This window comes from Gambusia affinis, linkage group LG01, assembly GCF_019740435.1.
Source record: "Gambusia affinis linkage group LG01, SWU_Gaff_1.0, whole genome shotgun sequence".
In the NCBI taxonomy this organism is placed as follows: Eukaryota; Metazoa; Chordata; class Actinopteri; order Cyprinodontiformes; family Poeciliidae; genus Gambusia; species Gambusia affinis.
Genome location: NC_057868.1, coordinates 22,299,056 through 22,317,029, shown reverse-complemented (window position 1 = coordinate 22,317,029; position 17,974 = coordinate 22,299,056). Strand labels below are relative to the sequence as shown.

General features: G+C 38.2%; 1 protein-coding gene across 1 annotated transcript in view; it reads left to right on the top strand.

Moving 5' to 3' along the window:
* The window catches only part of cfap74 (cilia and flagella associated protein 74), a 62,965-nt gene that overhangs the window by 18,368 nt on the left and 26,623 nt on the right, over nt 1-17,974 (top strand). The window contains exons 17-20 of the mRNA XM_044111444.1: nt 1,184-1,266; nt 2,650-2,772; nt 2,878-2,999; nt 16,627-16,755. Of these exons, the coding sequence (XP_043967379.1) occupies nt 1,184-1,266; nt 2,650-2,772; nt 2,878-2,999; nt 16,627-16,755 (457 nt within the window). The remainder of the gene's footprint in view (nt 1-1,183; nt 1,267-2,649; nt 2,773-2,877; nt 3,000-16,626; nt 16,756-17,974) is intronic.

Sequence of the window (17,974 nt, the reverse complement as noted above, 5' to 3'; positions counted from 1 at the left end):
AATCACATGAAATTAATTACATTTTCAGAAAGTCAGTAGTTCACAATTTGTTATGTTTTTCTGAGTGTAGAACTTGGAAGCAGTGCCATTTTAGTGACTTTATTTTTTGCATTTATCTGTAGTATTACAGTACATACCAGTTTTTAGATATGTAGTATACATTCACACTTCTGTTAAAATTCTGAGTTTCTAATACTCAAAGGAGGACTTTAAAGGACTTGTTTTGAGCTTTATGCCATATTTTAATGTTATTCCATGTTATAACGTTGCTTTGATTATTTCATGCATGTTTGAGAAATGCATCAGTTCCCAGCTGAGCTTCTGCCTCACAAAGTAATAAAACAATAGAGCTACATCACTCTGAATATACTGACATTCAGAGTGATGTGCAGCAGGCATTGGAAATAGTGACTTTTCATTTTTCTCCTTTTTTAAAGGGAAAAAGTCACATATTGTCATTTGTCACATTAAAGGGAAACATTTTGAAATTATTTTCAATGGTTTCTCTGAAATAAAAAGGAATCCTAACAAGATGCACACTTTACTATCATTACATGTAAACTTAAACCCCAGATTATTCATACTTCCACCATATTTACAATTAAAGTTACTTTAAAAAAAATTATTTTTATTGGGAATGTCTTGCATGTCTCAAAACTGCATAATAACTTAACAAGACAATGTTCTAGGGCTGTTATCACAAAAAAATCTACTCTGTTACACTTTAATAAATTATTTAATGTTTAAAAATTACGTAAACCCTTCTCAATATTCAGTGTAAAACATTTTGTTTGCATTACAATCAAGTGCTCCAGAAAACTGCACACAAGCGTTTGCATGTTTCCACTAATATTGGTAACCATTCATCTTTTCTCATGAGCTTCTAGTCTTTATCATCATTACCCTATTTATCAAACTGTAAATATTGCTGCCAGTCAGTGGAAACATGCTGGTCAAATTAAAACATTGCTTTAAATACAAATGCGCCAAACTTTATGTTTTCAGTTTGCTAAATCTTCACGTTGAGTAAACGAAGGTACTGATCAGCCCTATGCCTGTATATTTGTTCTATCACAGTTACTTGGTTAATTTTGTCTATATGTATAGATCGGCTTGTTCCCCCAAAACACAACGCATCATCACCCTGCTATATTCTTCTGTAATATGTCCTTATTTTATACAGAAATAAACCCTCAACTTTCCTTTGATGCGGGCACACGCGTAAACCTGACCTTGGTAGACTACTGCGATATTACACTTGGAAACGTAAGTGTAGAATAGTATCACATACTTGAATTGCAATAAAATATGTAAAACTAATTTTAATAAACACTGTTTTGGGGGAATGCTTTTAAAACATGTGTTGCTAACTGTGTGCCTGTATCTGCAGGAGTTGTACAACCTGATGTAAATGATGTTTTTATACTGTGGCAAAACTGCTTTGGGTTTATAATACTTTGCATGGTCTGAAGCTTTCAAACCTTTATTTCATTCTGCTGTGTGAGGTTATTTTTAAACAAGGAATATGTTTCCAATCACTATTCTTCAGTAGTGATTGGAGAGGAGAAGCTATGAGCTCACGAGAAACGGATTTACCCTCACTCTCGAGTGTGGATGTTTGAGCATTTTTCTTAACTACAGATGCGTTTGTTTAGTTCTTTTCTCTAAACCGCTGATCTGCTTCACAACGTGTGATCTATTCTACGTGCGAAGATTGATTTTCTTGACTACAGTGCTACTGAAGACTCTGCGCTCCTTTTCTTGTTCTAACCATCATGCTGCTTATGCCTTGTGGCCCAGACGAAGCTGTGAAGCCAATCAGGGTTCATTACATCTTTCTAGAGGGGGTCTAATGGTGCATCACCTCTCCCTCTGTGCTTTTTGGGACTGTGTGTTGCACGTGCCTGCGTGCCTTCAGCTTTGTTGTCATTTTGACAAATATCCGCACATCGAATGGTTAAAGGCTGCGTCTTAAATTGTGGATTATCCATTAAAACATTGAGTCACTCGCTGCATCTGCCGCTTATGCCTTTTTTGTTTTTATTGTCCTCAATGTACTGACATTACATGGAGGAGTGCCCAGCCTTTCACCTGCACGCAACTCTTCCTTATCCTCTTTTAAACCATAATGGACTTCAAAGAGGATTGATATTATTTATAATTTTTTTGAATATACCTCCTGTTAGATTAAACACTAACATTACAGTCAAAGGCGACTCCTGAACACTTAACATAAATCAAATGTGTTTTAATTGAGTGTTTTGTTGACAACAGCTTTTCCGACACATAGTTCCCATGTGACAAATAGACACCGGGACAAAACCGCAGATGGCTCATGGCTCCAACTGTAGCTCAGACATGTGTGACACGCTCCAATCTGGGGCTTTAATCTGTGAACATGGGAGCTAAAACCTATGTCAGTGTACTAAACCAAGACTTACTAACTAAGACTTAAAACCAAAATCAAGTTATGCTTATGTTAGCCTTTGTTGAAATTCAAGTGAAAAATGGGATTAGGAGATTTATGAAGAATTCCCACATTTGTTTAGAAATGTTTTGCTGAAATTAGTTTTAAATAAGAAACGTATGTTTCTATTTTCTTTTTCTTTTTTTTCTTTTTTGGCTTGCTGTGTTGTGTAATTTTTTTAGGTAAGAGGAGGAGAGATTGGACCCTTTCAAAGTGTCAAGCTGGAAATTTTATTCAAGCCAACCATTCCTGGAGAGACCATAATGGACTTCTACATCAGATTCTCAGACAGAAACACAAAACCAGTATGTTAGCGATGGATGTTATGTCATGGGAATTTAGCTGAATATTATATAATCAGATGATTATTGATGAAAATGTATGTCTCGACTGACGACCTATTCACACAGATACCCATCCATGTCAGTGGTGTGGCGGTCAGCAACCCTGTATGGATTATTCAACCCAGCATTGACCTGAAGATCTGCACCTTTGACCGCCTTTATCAATACACCATCGTCGCTCAGAGCAGGTGGGTCCAAAAGACAGACAATGTTGAAAACATAACAGCTGAACTGATGCATTTTTTTTTTTAACAAAAGACAGCCGTTCAGTCTAAACAGTGACTTGGGGCCTTTTCATACTTCATCATGATTTCAGGCATTAATGTATTTCACTGGGATTTTATGTGGCGTGCAGACAAGTAGAGTATGATTGTGTAGTGGAAATATCATGATATGTGGTTTTCTGTTGTTTTTTTTATTATTATTTTATATAAAAAAGATCTGAATCACTTGTTATATACTTATAGATAACAAGTGGTATCCCTGATACAAATAACAAAATCCAGCACAAATATGTACCTTAACAAAACCCCTAATTATTAAACAGATTTCAGCTGTTCATCGTTTAATCTTAGTTCAAATACAGCTGTTCTGTGAAGGTTTGTGGGGCTTGTAAAGAAGCAACGTTATGTAAAATGTACTTTTTTGAGCTTCACATTATGCTATAATGTTATTTCCTCATCAAATAGATGCCAGGAATGTTGCTTTGAATTTTTTCATCCATGTTTGAGGAATCATTTAATCTCCCGTGGCAACCATTCAGTGTTGCCTAAACGCTTGCTCTCATTGAGCGCTGCTCAGATCAGATGAGAGCAAAAAAGCTATGTTTAGCAGAGAAAGCTGTCCGGCAGTAAATGGACAGCAAGTTACAGGTGTTAACGAGCTTAACATCAGACTCTGATCCGAGAAAGAGAGACAGGAGGATGAGGAAAAGCAGACAGTCATGAAAGCGCTAATGTGTGGTCTAAAGAGGATGATAATTTGACTCCCGTTGCAGCAACGGCTAAACAGCTTAGTTATGCCAGAAAAGTTTTTAACTCTCCTTAATATTTGTTGTAGGATGAGATCAGTGGTCAGTGATTGTCACCCTCTGAAAGACTACATATTCAAGGTCACAACCAGAGATTTCCTTTCACAAGGAAAGATTTTGGCTAGAATGGACGATCAATGCTCAGTGTAAATGTTGTTCTAGCGGCTGCTGAAGACATGACTTGGTTGGAGTTTCACCTTTCAACAGGACAGCTTTTCTAAACATACAGCCACAGCGACAATGGATCTGATGAGCTCAAAGAATATCCATGTGTTAGAGTGGCCCAGTCAAAGTCCAGAGCTAAATTGAATTGAGAATCTATTACAAGACTTGAAAATTGATGTACACAGATTGCCTTCCATCCATCAGGAATATGTTTAAGCAATTTTTTGTCTCAATATATGCAACGTTTATGGAGATGTAGGTAAAGAAATTGTGGAAAGCCTTGTATCATTTTCCTTCAGCGATCCAATCCTGCACTGTGTGAGTTGTGTGTGTTACTATTGTCTTGGCCTGCCATATAAATTACCTAGAAAATGTACTGAAGTTGGTGGTTATAAAGTGTGAAAAACTAAGAAAATCATCATACACTAAATAAGCAAGTTGATTTTAATACTAAACCGTTTTAAAGTTTTGCATCTTTAAGTGAAGCTAGTAATTAATACAATAAAACAGTAGTCATGTTTATATAAAAATAAATGTAACTTTACTTCATGTCCCAAACACAAACATAACGCTGTCTGCACCTCGGTGTGTAATTTCAAAATACTTATTGTTGTTTTCCACTACCAACCCTCTCAGCATTCACACTTTTTTCTTTCAAAACTTGCACTGTGTCTGCAATAAATCACGTTTTATGTAACTAAACAGGCTCAGACTATTACAGGTCTGTTTTAAACACTGTCTAATTCACAGCTGTTAGACAAGCATGTGGGAGAGAGTTTAAGAGGCACTGAGCCCTGAGAGAGAATGTCAGCACTTTTCAGACATTTTTAACTAAAATTTAAAAAAATATAGAAAACATTGTTTTTGCAAAGCTGCAAGTGGAACAACCTTACATCCATCCAACCATTTTCTGCACCAATTTATTTCTATTCAAGTTGTCAGGGGGCTGCTGCCTTTCTCCTGGAGTCAGCAAGAGAAGTAGGATACACCCTAGACGACTTTCCAGTCCTTTACTGGGGTCCTGAGGAGCAAATCATAAAATAAAATACACAAAATCCCCAAAACATGAAACCCTGAACATGAACATGAAGTATATCAGCAAAAGAATTTGCTGGTGCCCTCGTACACAAATGGACTTGAACGACATCCCATTCTTAATCCAAAGACTTTAATATGATATCAGGTCAAAACTCTTTTGAAAAGGTTTTTCAGAATTTTTTAGAATTTTCTTGAAGCTTATTTGTGAGGACAGACACTAATGTTGGACAAGAAGGTCTGATTCACAATCTCCATTCTAACTCATCCCAAACATTTTCTACTGACTTAGGTCAGTACATCGTAAGCGCATCATACTGACGTCGGACCACTTTTTTCAGTAACATGTAATCTAATGCGTTGGTATTTCATGTCCAGTAGTCAGACTACAGTTACTTATCAAAATCATTTTGCGTTACTGTGCGTTACTATTTTCTTTTGGAATTTAATTTTATTTCCTCTATGTGTCCTGTCGAGTGATCACCGTTTTTATGTTTTTATGCGACAGTATCAGCAGCGACAGAAATGTAAACTATGGAGGGAAGAAGGAGATGCGCATTTGGTTGGTAGAAAAACAGGAACTACTTTGAGTTTCTGTCACCAAGTCCGATTATTATAAGTTGCTTTCAGCTTGTTTTTATTTATTTATTTATTCTTTTTAAGTCGCTTGCAAATTCAATGAGTCACGGGTTGCGCCTTTTTGGGCTCGTTTTTAAACGTGAAGTTTCTCATTTGGGCTTGGAAATAAGCAGAGACTCATAATAAATCCCAGAATTTGTCTGACATCCAGTTAGTTTTAATCCATCATTTCCCGGATGATCCGTCCCGCTGTGTCTTTATTAATGTCAAGTTAATAATATTTGCTGTGATTGACGTCGAGCTTCGCGTTGAGCTCCTGAAAATTGTAAACATGGACACTAATATGAACAGCGCAATAAACGTGAAAACAGCCACTAAACGCCATTATAATTATTAATATTAAGATGAGTGCCACAAATCTGTGCAGCCATCTGAGTTGTGGAGCTGCAGGAGGAGCTCTGTGCGCTGCGCTGTGACACCAAACGCAAGGCCGTAACGCAGAACCTGGAGGCTGGGGACTTTAAGATCCTTCTTAGAGTTTTCCAGACTATAGTGGACCACACAAAAACACACACAAATTACTAACGTGTTTTTTTGTACTGTTTTAACCATTAAACAATCTCCCCTTCAGTTCAAACTTATAAGTGGAGACACATTGTTGATGTTACCATTATAAAATAGCTTACAATTAAGTATTGGCAAAGATCAATGTAATTTTCACAGCGTTGTTGTGAGCAGCTGCTGAAAGTAACTAAAAAGTTACTTTTAATGTAACTTAGTTACTTTCCAAATCAAGTTGTCAGTAATCTAACTTTTTACTTTTTCAAAGAGTAATCAGTAATCCGATTAAAGTTACTTTTTCAAAGTAACTATGCCATCACTGCTTCTCTCAGTGCTAACTACAGAAACCAGAGATCGAACCAGCAACCCACTGATTACAGTGCGAACGCCTACGACCATCACTAACAACACAGTTTAACACAACACAACATAAAACTCTAACATTCATTAGTACCAAAGAACCACGGTAAGGCATTATACCAATGCATGGATTAGATTTAAAAATAAATAAAATAGAAGCTGCTTATAAATGTTCAGAAATTAATGATAATGTAAGCTGGAAGCTCACATCCGCTTTGATTTTCTTCACGGCAGCGCAGAACTCAAACGAAACCTTTCTGAAGGGTCACGTGATGCAGTTACCCTGAGCGGACGCTTGTCGCTGGGCTCCCACTTCTCCCGAGCTAATTTGGCTTATTTTTTCATCCTTATCCAAGATAACAAGCTGTAGGCTTATCTTATAGCAACCGGACACCATGCCCAATCCTAAAACAGCCAAATCTTCCGCCTGCAAACTAACTGAAGAGCCAACGAGGAAGAATACGCTAACTAGCAAAGAAGCTAACCAGGCAGCTCAACAGCACGAGGTGCTTGCTAGCGACCCTGACTCTCTGGCCGCCGATATCTCTCAATCTGTCATCGAGAAGATTTCAGCCCTGATGGATAAAAAGTTTACGGAGTTTGCCACCACTTTGAGTAACATCTCTGCTAAACTAGAAGCCAACACGGAGCGCATCACGGATGCAGAGCACCGCATTTCAGCAGTGGAGGATGACATGTTGACGGTGGAACCCAGGCTGAAAGAGCTGGAGTCAAAAGTGCGTATTCTGACCGAGAAATGTATCGACTTGGAGGGACGGAACCGAAGGGATAATATCTTGATTTATAACCTCAAAGAAGATACGGAAGGCCGACAGCCAGTTTTATTTTTTGAGAGATGGCTCCCAACTCTTCTTGGCTTGGAGTGTAAGCGGGGCGCCATTAAGATCGACCGGGCTCACCGGAGCCTTGGTCCGCCGAGACGTGACCGGCCGCGCGCTGTGATCGTTAAGCTACATCACTCCAGAGATACATCCAGGATCTTGGCGGCGGCAAGGAAACAGGCTCCGCTCACATACGAAGGCCAAACGATCGTTATCAGACAGGATATGACTGCTGCTGTCAAGGAGATGCGCCGTGCGTTTAATGAGGTGTGCGAACTTCTTATCAAGAAGGAGATTAAATTCTCCATGAGATACCCGGCTGTTCTATCTTTTTCGCACGGAGGGAAAACCCGATCGTTTCGCTCACCCAAGGATGCACTTGCTTTCCTGGACGAACTGAACTGAGACCATGGTATAGGCTGGTTGGTCCCAGACGCTGGACCTGATATGGAGGTTGATGCTCTACTTTTTCTTCCCTTCTTTCCTCGGTGCAGAGTTGCAAAGGTATGCGGCTAATTGTTGTTCAGATGTTACGCGATTTGGACCTTTGCTCACTCTGTGTCTCATGTGGATGATCAATATATGATAAAAATGTGTTGGTTGCTTAAAATTTATTAGGTATCTAAATTGCTATGGCTCGGGTTGGGGTGGGGGGCTTAGCTTTAGTGAGGATGTCTGGTCTTCTCTTCGGCGGCGACTCTTCTCATTCATGTGCCCCAGTTTTCGTTTTCTTTCTGCGGCTGGAGTTCCAGAACCGCACAGGGGGGTTAGGGGGGGGAGTTTGTGTGGGGACCATCGTTTGGGGATGGCTGTTCTTTTCGTTCACGAGGTTCTTTTTCGTTATTGTCTCGCCAATGTACAATGTAAGCTACCTATTTTTCATGTCACCAAACTGCCGATTTTTCAATTGCTTTTTGTAAATTTATGGAGGTTTTCTGTTGCTCTTGGCACTCTCTTTCACAGAGTGCCAAGCTTTCTTTAGCTTTACTATGAGTGATCTCAAAATAGTCTCCCTTAATGTTAAGGGAATAAATAATGTGATAAAAAGACAAAGTATCCTAACATTTTTGAAAAAGGAAAATACAAAAATAGCTTTCTTATCAGAAACCCACTTAACTGACAATGAGCACCTTAAAATGAGGAGGAACTGGGTGGGCCAGGTGTTTTACTCACATAACTCTAAGAGTAGAGGAGTTGCCATACTAATCCACCGTAGTCTTCCCTTTACATTGGAGAAAACTATGAGCGACAATGATGGCCGATATGTCCTTATCTCAGGATATCTTTATGGAGAACACATTTTATTAGGTTGCATATATGGTCCAAATATATATGAGGCTACTTTCTTCCCAAAACTTTTATCGGATATTGCTTCTGTACACACACCGTATATTGTATTGGGGGGAGATTTTAATTGTATTCATGACCCATGTGTTGACCAGTCTCCTCCTAGATCTACTACAATATCAAGAAAAAGTCTGAGGTTGCGAGAGTTTTGCCAAGACCTAGAACTGTATGACACCTGGAGAGTCACTAACCCGAGAGAGAGAGACTACACTTTTTTTTCTCAACCCCATCAAACGTTCTCTCGGATTGATTTCTTCCTATCTTCAAGAATGGTGTTGGATCGAGTAAGAAATTGTTCAATTAGCACATGTACAATCTCCGATCACTCTCCTGTTATCTTATGTATTAGCCCACCTTATGCTGATCCTGCTTCTCGCCACTGGAGGATGAATCCATCTCTACTGAGTTATCCATCTTTTATTGATTACATTACAGATCAGTGGAATCTCTTTATGGATACTAACAAGACTCCAGATGTCAACCCTTCGTTGCTGTGGGAGACGGCTAAAGCTTTTATTAGGGGAAGTGTCATATCATATACCACAGCTCAGAAAAAAGCTGCTATTAAAGAACAATTACACTTAGAAAGAACAATACAACAGACAGAGTTACAATTTAAAAATACACCTTCTAGAGCACTCTCTAAAAAACTAGAAGCAGCTCGCTCAGCTTTAAATCAATTACTAACAAAACAAGCAGAGTCGTCCATCTTCTTTGCTAAACACAGATTATATCAATCAGGGAATAAACCAGGCCGGCTACTAGCAAGACTAACAAAAGGCAGAATGGAAGCAAACACAATTTCATCATTACAAGACAATAACCGAGACAGACACCACAAAACAACAGACATTAATAGGGTTATGAGGGAATTCTATCAAAAACTGTACTCATCTGAATGCGATTCGCCCGATGCTAAAATAACAAAATTCTTAAGTGGAGTGACTCTCCCTGACAGAGGAACAACAAGAAGTTTTAGGTGCTCCAATCTCTCAGAAAGAAGTCAGAGAAGCCATCACCTCCCTTAAGGGTGGAAAAGCTCCTGGACCTGACGGCTTCTGTCCAGAATTCTATAAGAAATTAAGCCACCTCGTGGTAGGACCACTTACTGACATGTTTATACACTCGTTTGGGCGTGGAGGCTTGCCGCCAACACTTAACCTGGCGAACATTAACCTCATCCTTAAAAAAGATAAACCATCAGACATCTGTGGTTCATATAGACCTATTAGCCTTATCGGGGTAGATAGTAAGCTGCTCTCTAAATTGCTTGCAATGAGACTGGAGAAGCTTTTGACTTTTTTAATAAACCCCGATCAGACTGGGTTCATACAAAATCGTTTCTCCTTCACTAATATGAGAAGATTACTTAATATAATTCAGTACTCAAACCAAACAAACTGTAAAGCCTTTGCTGTATCTTTAGATGCTGAAAAGGCATTTGATAGGATTGAGTGGAAGTACTTATTTAATGTTTTGGAGAGATTTGGGATAGGAGGCGATTTTCTGAAATGGATCAAAATACTCTACAGTTCCCCGTCTGCCTGTGTTATGACTAATGGTGTTCTGTCTCCACCTTTCACAATACATAGGGGAACTCGACAGGGGTGTCCTCTGTCCCCACTTCTATTTGCTCTTGTGCTGGAGCCCCTAGCAGTGGTTATTAGATCACAACAAAATATACATGGCGTGATGATTGGCGGTAAAGTTCATAAAATAGCATTATACGCAGATGATATCCTGCTATTCGTAACAAAACCTGACATCTCAATGCCATCTATTTTGTCCACTATTTATGAATTTGGTTCTTTCTCAGGTTATAAAATCAATTTTGATAAATCGGAAGCAATGCCATTAGGGAGTGCTACTGTCCAGGACCTACCCTCTAGCTGTTCCCTGAAATGTTCCCAACATGGCTTCACTTACCTTGGAATTAATGTGTCCCCTAACCTGACAGAGCTATGGAAGCTTAACTTCTCTCCCACACTTCGGAAAATAAGGAGGGACTTAGAAAGGTGGTTTGACCTTCCCTTATCACTTATGGGGCGGATAAGTTTAATTAAAATGAACATTTTCCCACGACTTTTATATCCCCTCCAAATGTTACCCCTTTGGCTATCCAAAAAAGTTACTACCGATATCGAGAGAGCATTTTCCAGATTCATTTGGCATGGCAAGAGGCCACGGCAGAAAATCACAGCTTTACAGCTCCCTGTGGACAGAGGTGGCTTGGCCTTGCCAAACTTGTATTATTACAATTGGGCTTGCCATGCTCGTTATCTGTGGGAGTGGTTACATGCTCATCTCAACTCAAACCCTTGCCTTGAATCGTGGGCCTCTCAACCTGCTTCCTTGTGGAGCCTCACAACCGGAGATAGGAAAAAGCTATCGAGAGACATTAAACATAATCCAATTATTTATAACACAGTTAGGGTGTGGCAGGGACTTTGGAACCACTCGGGAGGTGGGCTCTGCTCCTCACTCCTGACACCCCTCACAAGAAACCAGGATTTTATCCCAGGCCTTGAGCCCAACATTTTTGACCTGTGGCATGACAGAGGAGTGAGAGTGATCGGAGATCTGTTTACAGAAAATATACTCATGACATTTCAACAATTGCAGACGAAATTTGGTATCCCTAAAGAACACTTTTTTGGATTTCTCCAAATTCGCCATTTCATTGGTTCTATGAGGTTTTCTCATTCTGGCTTGGTCACACACAATGAGATTGAGAGGTTCCTTGTCGACCGGGATAATCCTAGGCATTTTATCTCCGCTTTCTACACAGTCCTGTACTCTCTTACCCCAGGTGGTGCTGGGGACATTGCACGGAAATGGGAGGGAGATCTTGGCACAGCGTACATTGAGGATGACTGGCAAGAAGCCATTAATGTGGTCAATTCAACCTTTATATGTAATACGCTCAGAGAGACACAGTATAAAATACTACATCGTCTACATATAACACCTTTTATACTCAATAAGATGGATCGCCAGCTCTCTCCCTTATGCAATAAATGTGGAAGAGAGGTAGGAACATATTACCATTATTTCTGGCAATGCAGACTAATTAAACGATTCTGGGGTGCAATTTCTAAAGAGCTGAGCGACGTATTTCATGTAAGAATCAGGTGTGACCCAGGTCTGTTTCTTCTTGGCCTCCCTTCAAAATCAGTCACTCTGACACAATTGCACTTCAAACTCTGTGACAAATTATTACTTTTGGCTAGAAAATGTATTTTAATTAATTGGATTAAGGATAAACCACCAACAATCACACAATGGTATAGAGAAATATTTAGGGTCCTCCCTCATGAAAGGCTTAGTGCAGTTCTTAAAGGTAATGAGAAGCATTTCATTGATATGTGGTCTCCTGTACTAAGCTATTTGCCTAAAGAGCTGACACAACTTGTGATGAGAGGTCAGACTCCTATAAAGTGGAAGGTTTCAACAGGTCACAACTAATGTACATCCTCCTTTGGTATTACTATGTGTCTTTTTTCTTTTTTTGGTCACCTGGCTAGTTATGATTGTTTTGATATCAGGCTCTTCAATATGTTAATGTTTGGCAACCACTGGAGACATGATATAACTGGAATGTGACATTGTATGGCGGCTTCCTTTTATTTATTTTATTTTATTTTATTTTTTTATTTTGCCCTTTGTGTTTGTTTGTTTTCTTCTGTTGTTTTTGTTTTGTGTCCCATATTTATGTAAGGTAACTGCTTGCACAGTGTACAATTTTATTTTTTTTTTCTGTTTGTGAAAACACAAAACTAATAAAAATGTTTGAAGAAAAAAAAAAAAAAAAAAACCTAAAAAAAAACGAAACCTTTCTGATTATGGATATGATGCATTGTGATGCACAGCAAAGGTTAAGAATGCACCGGGGGCAGTGCCATTTGCAGAAGAGTGGTCCATCACCTCTACAGTCATTGTGTCATATCACTGTTGGGGATGGAGGGCGTGTGCGTGTGTGTGTGTGTGTGTGGGCGTGGGCGTGTGTGTGCGTGTGTGTGTGAGGGTTAGGGATTTGTGACAACTGCCATCTGGTGCGCTGGCACACCAGCACATGTGACAACATGATGATGAGACAGTGTCAGTATGAAGTGCAGCTTTTCAAGTAAAGAAATGCTAATGCTTGGACCAGCAAACTATGCAGTATGTCACTCTGTCTCCAAGACAATAATCTGAATACAAAATAGCTTGGCAGGCTTTTGGGATGAACAATGAGAGAGCCGCTGCTTTCATTATTTAAAATTGTCACTCGCTCCCCCACTAAATAGATAACCATCCCACAAGTAGTCTTTAGCTTGTGACAGATTAGTTAAGAGAGCAACACAAAGCAAGATTGAATATGTCTACCCAGCCTGTGTGCCAGAGATTTGAATGTCTCTCTGACTAATTGAACGAATTTTAAGAGGCTTTAAGATATGCAGTGTTTGACTTTTGCCTGTGTACCAATGATTTGAATATTCCAAGCACAGTTGGCAGAATTTGTCTTTTCTGTTTCAAACATTGAAACAGAAAACATTGAAACTGGTGCCTCCTCCGTTGGCACCAGATCAGGGGTTAAACATTCCTGCCCAAACTAAGGCCTTCAAAAAACAAACAATCTTGTTTTTTTTTGTTTTTTCCTCTACAAATTCTTGGTTTCTGTCTTTTTATTGCGTTTGTAGTGACCGTGCTACACCTCATCTTAGTGCATCCTGAGGCCTGTTTAAACAGCTTTTTGGAATAGGATCAACGTGTTGCTGGTGCAACAGTAAACAAAGCATTGCTTATAAAAAAAAAAAAATCCTGCTTCTTGAGTTGCTTATTTGGTGATATGTGAAACTTAATTCAAATTAGAGCTCAAATTAAAGCATGAGAGCGTTAACTCGTTCCCTAAAGTGCAGATTATGTCTCCCAATCCAATGACATGGAGTATAATACACTGCTTTGATCTGCTCCCTTTCAGCTTTCTTCTATTACTGCTTTGTTGTCATCCTCAAAAGAAGCACTAAAAGCAAATGATAATTGATTTAAGTTTAAAAAGCTATGTAAATCAACAAGGCTCTGTGTGAAATATAGTTGTTCTCCTTGTTTAATCCTAAATAATTGTTAATTTCTTTGTGCACAATCTAAGTTGGATGTACCCCCTCACGCAGGTATAAAAGATAGCTAGGTAGGATTTTTATGTTTGTGCATAAGAGTTAAATGACTGTCTGACCTGTACAAGTAAGAAATTAAGATTTTTCTTTGCGAGAACCTACCAAGGAACACCGAGTCAACTAAATGATTTCAAAAAAGCAACACAGCATGCCCCACTCAAAAGACATTTCATGAACAGTTAAAGAATGTATATTTTGTCAGCCTGGAAAGGGAAACAAAACCATTTCAAGACAGTAGAATTCAAGCCACAGTGAAAGCTGTTGCAACCTAATTAAATGAACAATGAGGTGGCTGAGATCCATGCTCACTCCAGGAAGAACGTTTAACTTTTTAAGTGATATTGCATTTGGAGACAATATTCAGATTAAAAACTTTACCTAATTGTTTTTGGAGGGCTTTCAGGACGCTTTGCTTCTTGCCTGTTTTGTTCTCGAAGCAGAACATGTTCACATTAGATTGTCATATAAGAAAGGAAAGGTGCAAATCATATTCATTGGTGACTTTGGTAAGAATGTGTAAAAAGTCAAGAAATTCATCTTTTATTGCAGTTGAAGATTTTTAACTTTAATTTGAGGACATTGTTTTCAAAAAATCCTAACTTAAGCAATAATCGTTTGTTTTTTGTTTTTTTTCACAAAACAAGTTTTTAGTGCCAAACTTACTTTGTAACCCTTAGACTCTCAGAAAATAAATGTAACTGAAACATTTTTTTACTTTAAATTGATCTGAGTTTCTGACACTTGCACTTGTTTATAGTATTTCTTTTTATATTGTACATATGCTTGTAATTAAATTACAAAAGCGCTGCGAATCCTCTGCATTAGAAGTGCTATATAAATTAATTTTGCTTTCTTACACAAGGGTCCAATTTTCTTAGCCAGTTGCCACTAGACAGGCTGCTTATTTTGCCACCACACGCAGTCAAGCAGATGGCAAGGGAGGTTAAAAAAAATCTCACTGCTAGAGAACCGCAGCAGAGTATGTCTGGAGTCTCCATAACAACCACTGGATGTTATCTACACCCCAAGCAGTTGTGCTGCCAAAAAAAAATATTTTTTTTTCTCCTCACATGTCAAGCATACTGTGTGGAATAAAGTAGATGCTATTGAGACATTTTACACTGAACCAGCTCAGCCAGAGCAGACTAAGATTAGATTTCATGTGCAAACACACCTGGTATTTCTGGGCTATTTCTCTTGCAATGACCCCATGGGAACAGTCTTTGAAACACCAGGGCATTTGAAATAAAAATCTTGCGGCCTTTGGCAAAGAAGAATTTTTATTTGGTTTCTTAGCAGGATAAAGATTCAATAAAATACACAGAAAATGCACAGCAGACATAACATCAATCTTCTACCATGGCTTTTTCAGCACACAAATCCCTTCTTTTTTTTTATCTTTGGAAAGAGAGCGTAACAAAATGTTATAGTAGAAATGTTATAGTAGAAGTTTAAGTTCTGTCTTATCGACAAAAGAGAGTTGTACCAAGTTTTAGTAGAAGGGTTGCCAATAATTGTGGTACAGATAACTGTTAAAAACCAAATACATATAATGTAGGATTACTTTCCCCATTGAGTAATTATATTATAAGCTGGGTTCCTCTGTATTTTATAACATGTGGCAGGATTTTTATGATTTATACACTATGCATTTAGCAGTGTTTTACTTCTTGAAGTTGTTTCTGCGAATTTGAATGGTATCTAAAATATCGATTTATTTCAGTGAATTGTTATTATTACCTTCTATTGAATAGTTGGGTAAAAACATACATGTTGAGAAATTAGCATTTGTATTTCAGATATTTATATTGCCAAATGTTTCATCAGAACCAACACCGTGCTATATGAATTTGGTATTGACTTGGAAATAAAATGATCACACTCTGCAAGTAAAAACTACAGGATCAGCCAAATGACGCTGTTAATTTGAATGTCTTGTTGGCCAAACTGATTATGTTGCCATAAATATTCCACCAAGGGTTTATTTGAAGGTTGTTCTTTTAGATGGAGCAAAAACCGAGACTCAATACCTCCGAAGTCTCCCTGCTAGCCCCTGCCTCGGGGAAGCAAGCATCTGGCTGACCCGACCGTTTAAGTGGGTCAGTTCAGTTGAGGGAGCGGAGTCAAACACGGAAACCTCTGTTGGTGTATTCTGGGGTTCCTCTCTCATCTGTGTGCCATTGAAGATGAAAGCAGACACAAATGTGCTATTGTACAAGTCCCACCTTCACGAAACAGTTCTCCCTAGTTGGGTGTCTTTGTGAATTCTTAAAATGAAGAGACATTTAACTTATTGCGGCCATCTGTTTGAACATCTGAAAATGGTTTGAATTTGAAGATCATATTCTTTGCAAGGCAACGTACATTGGTGCCAATCAAGAAAACTTTTATCAACCCGCAAACCTTTCACAGGTTCAATGCATAAACCTATAAAAGATTTTTTTAAATATTAATCCATATAGTATGCTGCAATCATAAAAGACATTCATTTAATTATTTGATTTTTGACCATAAGGTACATATCAACTCATGTAATATCATGTATATTTACTTTGGCAGATGTTTGACTTCAAGTTCTGTGCTTTTTTAAAATTTCATAAATCACATAGATATTTGATTTATATTTATATAGTTGTAAAGATTTCATAAACTACATAGATTGTCAGATATATATCAGTCTCTCACCTGAAAGCACTTTTTTTTTGCAGCCGTCTAATGAGACTCTACACTTTTTGCATGACAGAGAAAACAGAGCTTTTAAACTGACCTTTGATATGTGCCCGGAGATGAGGAAACACATGGAGATTATACCAAAACGTGGCTTCATCCAGGCTCTGTCAACTTTTAAGGCCCAGCTGAAATTCATCCCAAGGTAAGGAAGGACACACAGAGGATGCAATGTTAATGGATCCATTGAAGCGCAGATAATCTTATTGTAAAGGGAGGTTGTTGAGATTCTGTTGACCTTCTATTAAAGTGCAAAGTGTTTTGCTCTTCAGAGGAAACTCAGGCGTCAGTCCTCAGGCTTTGATTCTTTGAGATTCCAAAAGTTTTTTGTTTTGGGAAATCAAAAAAAAAAATTGTTGTAAAATTGTAAACCTTTAAATTTTCAATCTTAAAATGTAGCTATTTGTCAACTTTTGTTTTTCTTTGCTAAAAGACTCTTGAGTTGGTAATTTAATCTTACGTTCTAAGTATAATACGTTAAATTGTGATAAATATATTTTTAAAAATCCTTCAAATGATCACTGTAAAGTGTTGATGCTGTCTTTCATCTAAATAACATGTAAAAATGGCTATAAAAAGTAAAAGATTAACAACCTTCAACTTAAAAACAAGATGTCAAAATTGTGAATGAAAAATGGCTAACTAGCTAGCCTAATTATTGTTGTTGTTTAGGCTAATTTCAAGCTACTATTTTTAACATATTGACATACATTTTTTTTCCAGGCTAAAAAACATTAAAAAAAAAACATCCCCACTAATTAGAAGTTAATCAAAGGCCATGAGCATCTGGTGTTAATCTACTTTGCTGGTTTTGGCCAGTAGACCTGGGTTTATCGGTATTAAAGAAGTTTCAAAATCATTTAATGTCCAAAGTACTTCTAATGGGGTACCAAAGAAAGTACTTGAGTTTTCATTGAGTTTGTTGAGAATAAATAAATCTGTGTTTTTCCTTCTATCTCTTTTCGCTAATAGCAAAGCTAAAGATAAAGGAAATGACATGTTAGGAAACACCCTGAAAGCTAAGGGTAGAAGACATGACACACTAACCCACCCTCTCTAGGGTGTAGCTTAGACAGAGGCTAACAAAGGAAGTTACCAACGGCTGCTTTTTGCCATTTTGTCCTGCTAACTCCTCAAGGTAGCATGAGAAATGGACCAGCTGTATTTTGGTATTATTAAATGGAATTCATAAATTCAACTCACTGACTCTTCTTCAACCGCGTACATCAAGAACTCAGCAAGGAGAACGGATAAATTCTCCGCAGGTTTCATGGAGCATTTAATTACACATTGCTGCCCCTCCCCCACCCGTTGCTGTAAACTAACAGTCAGTTGGCTAAAAGAAAGCTGGACTGAATTTATTG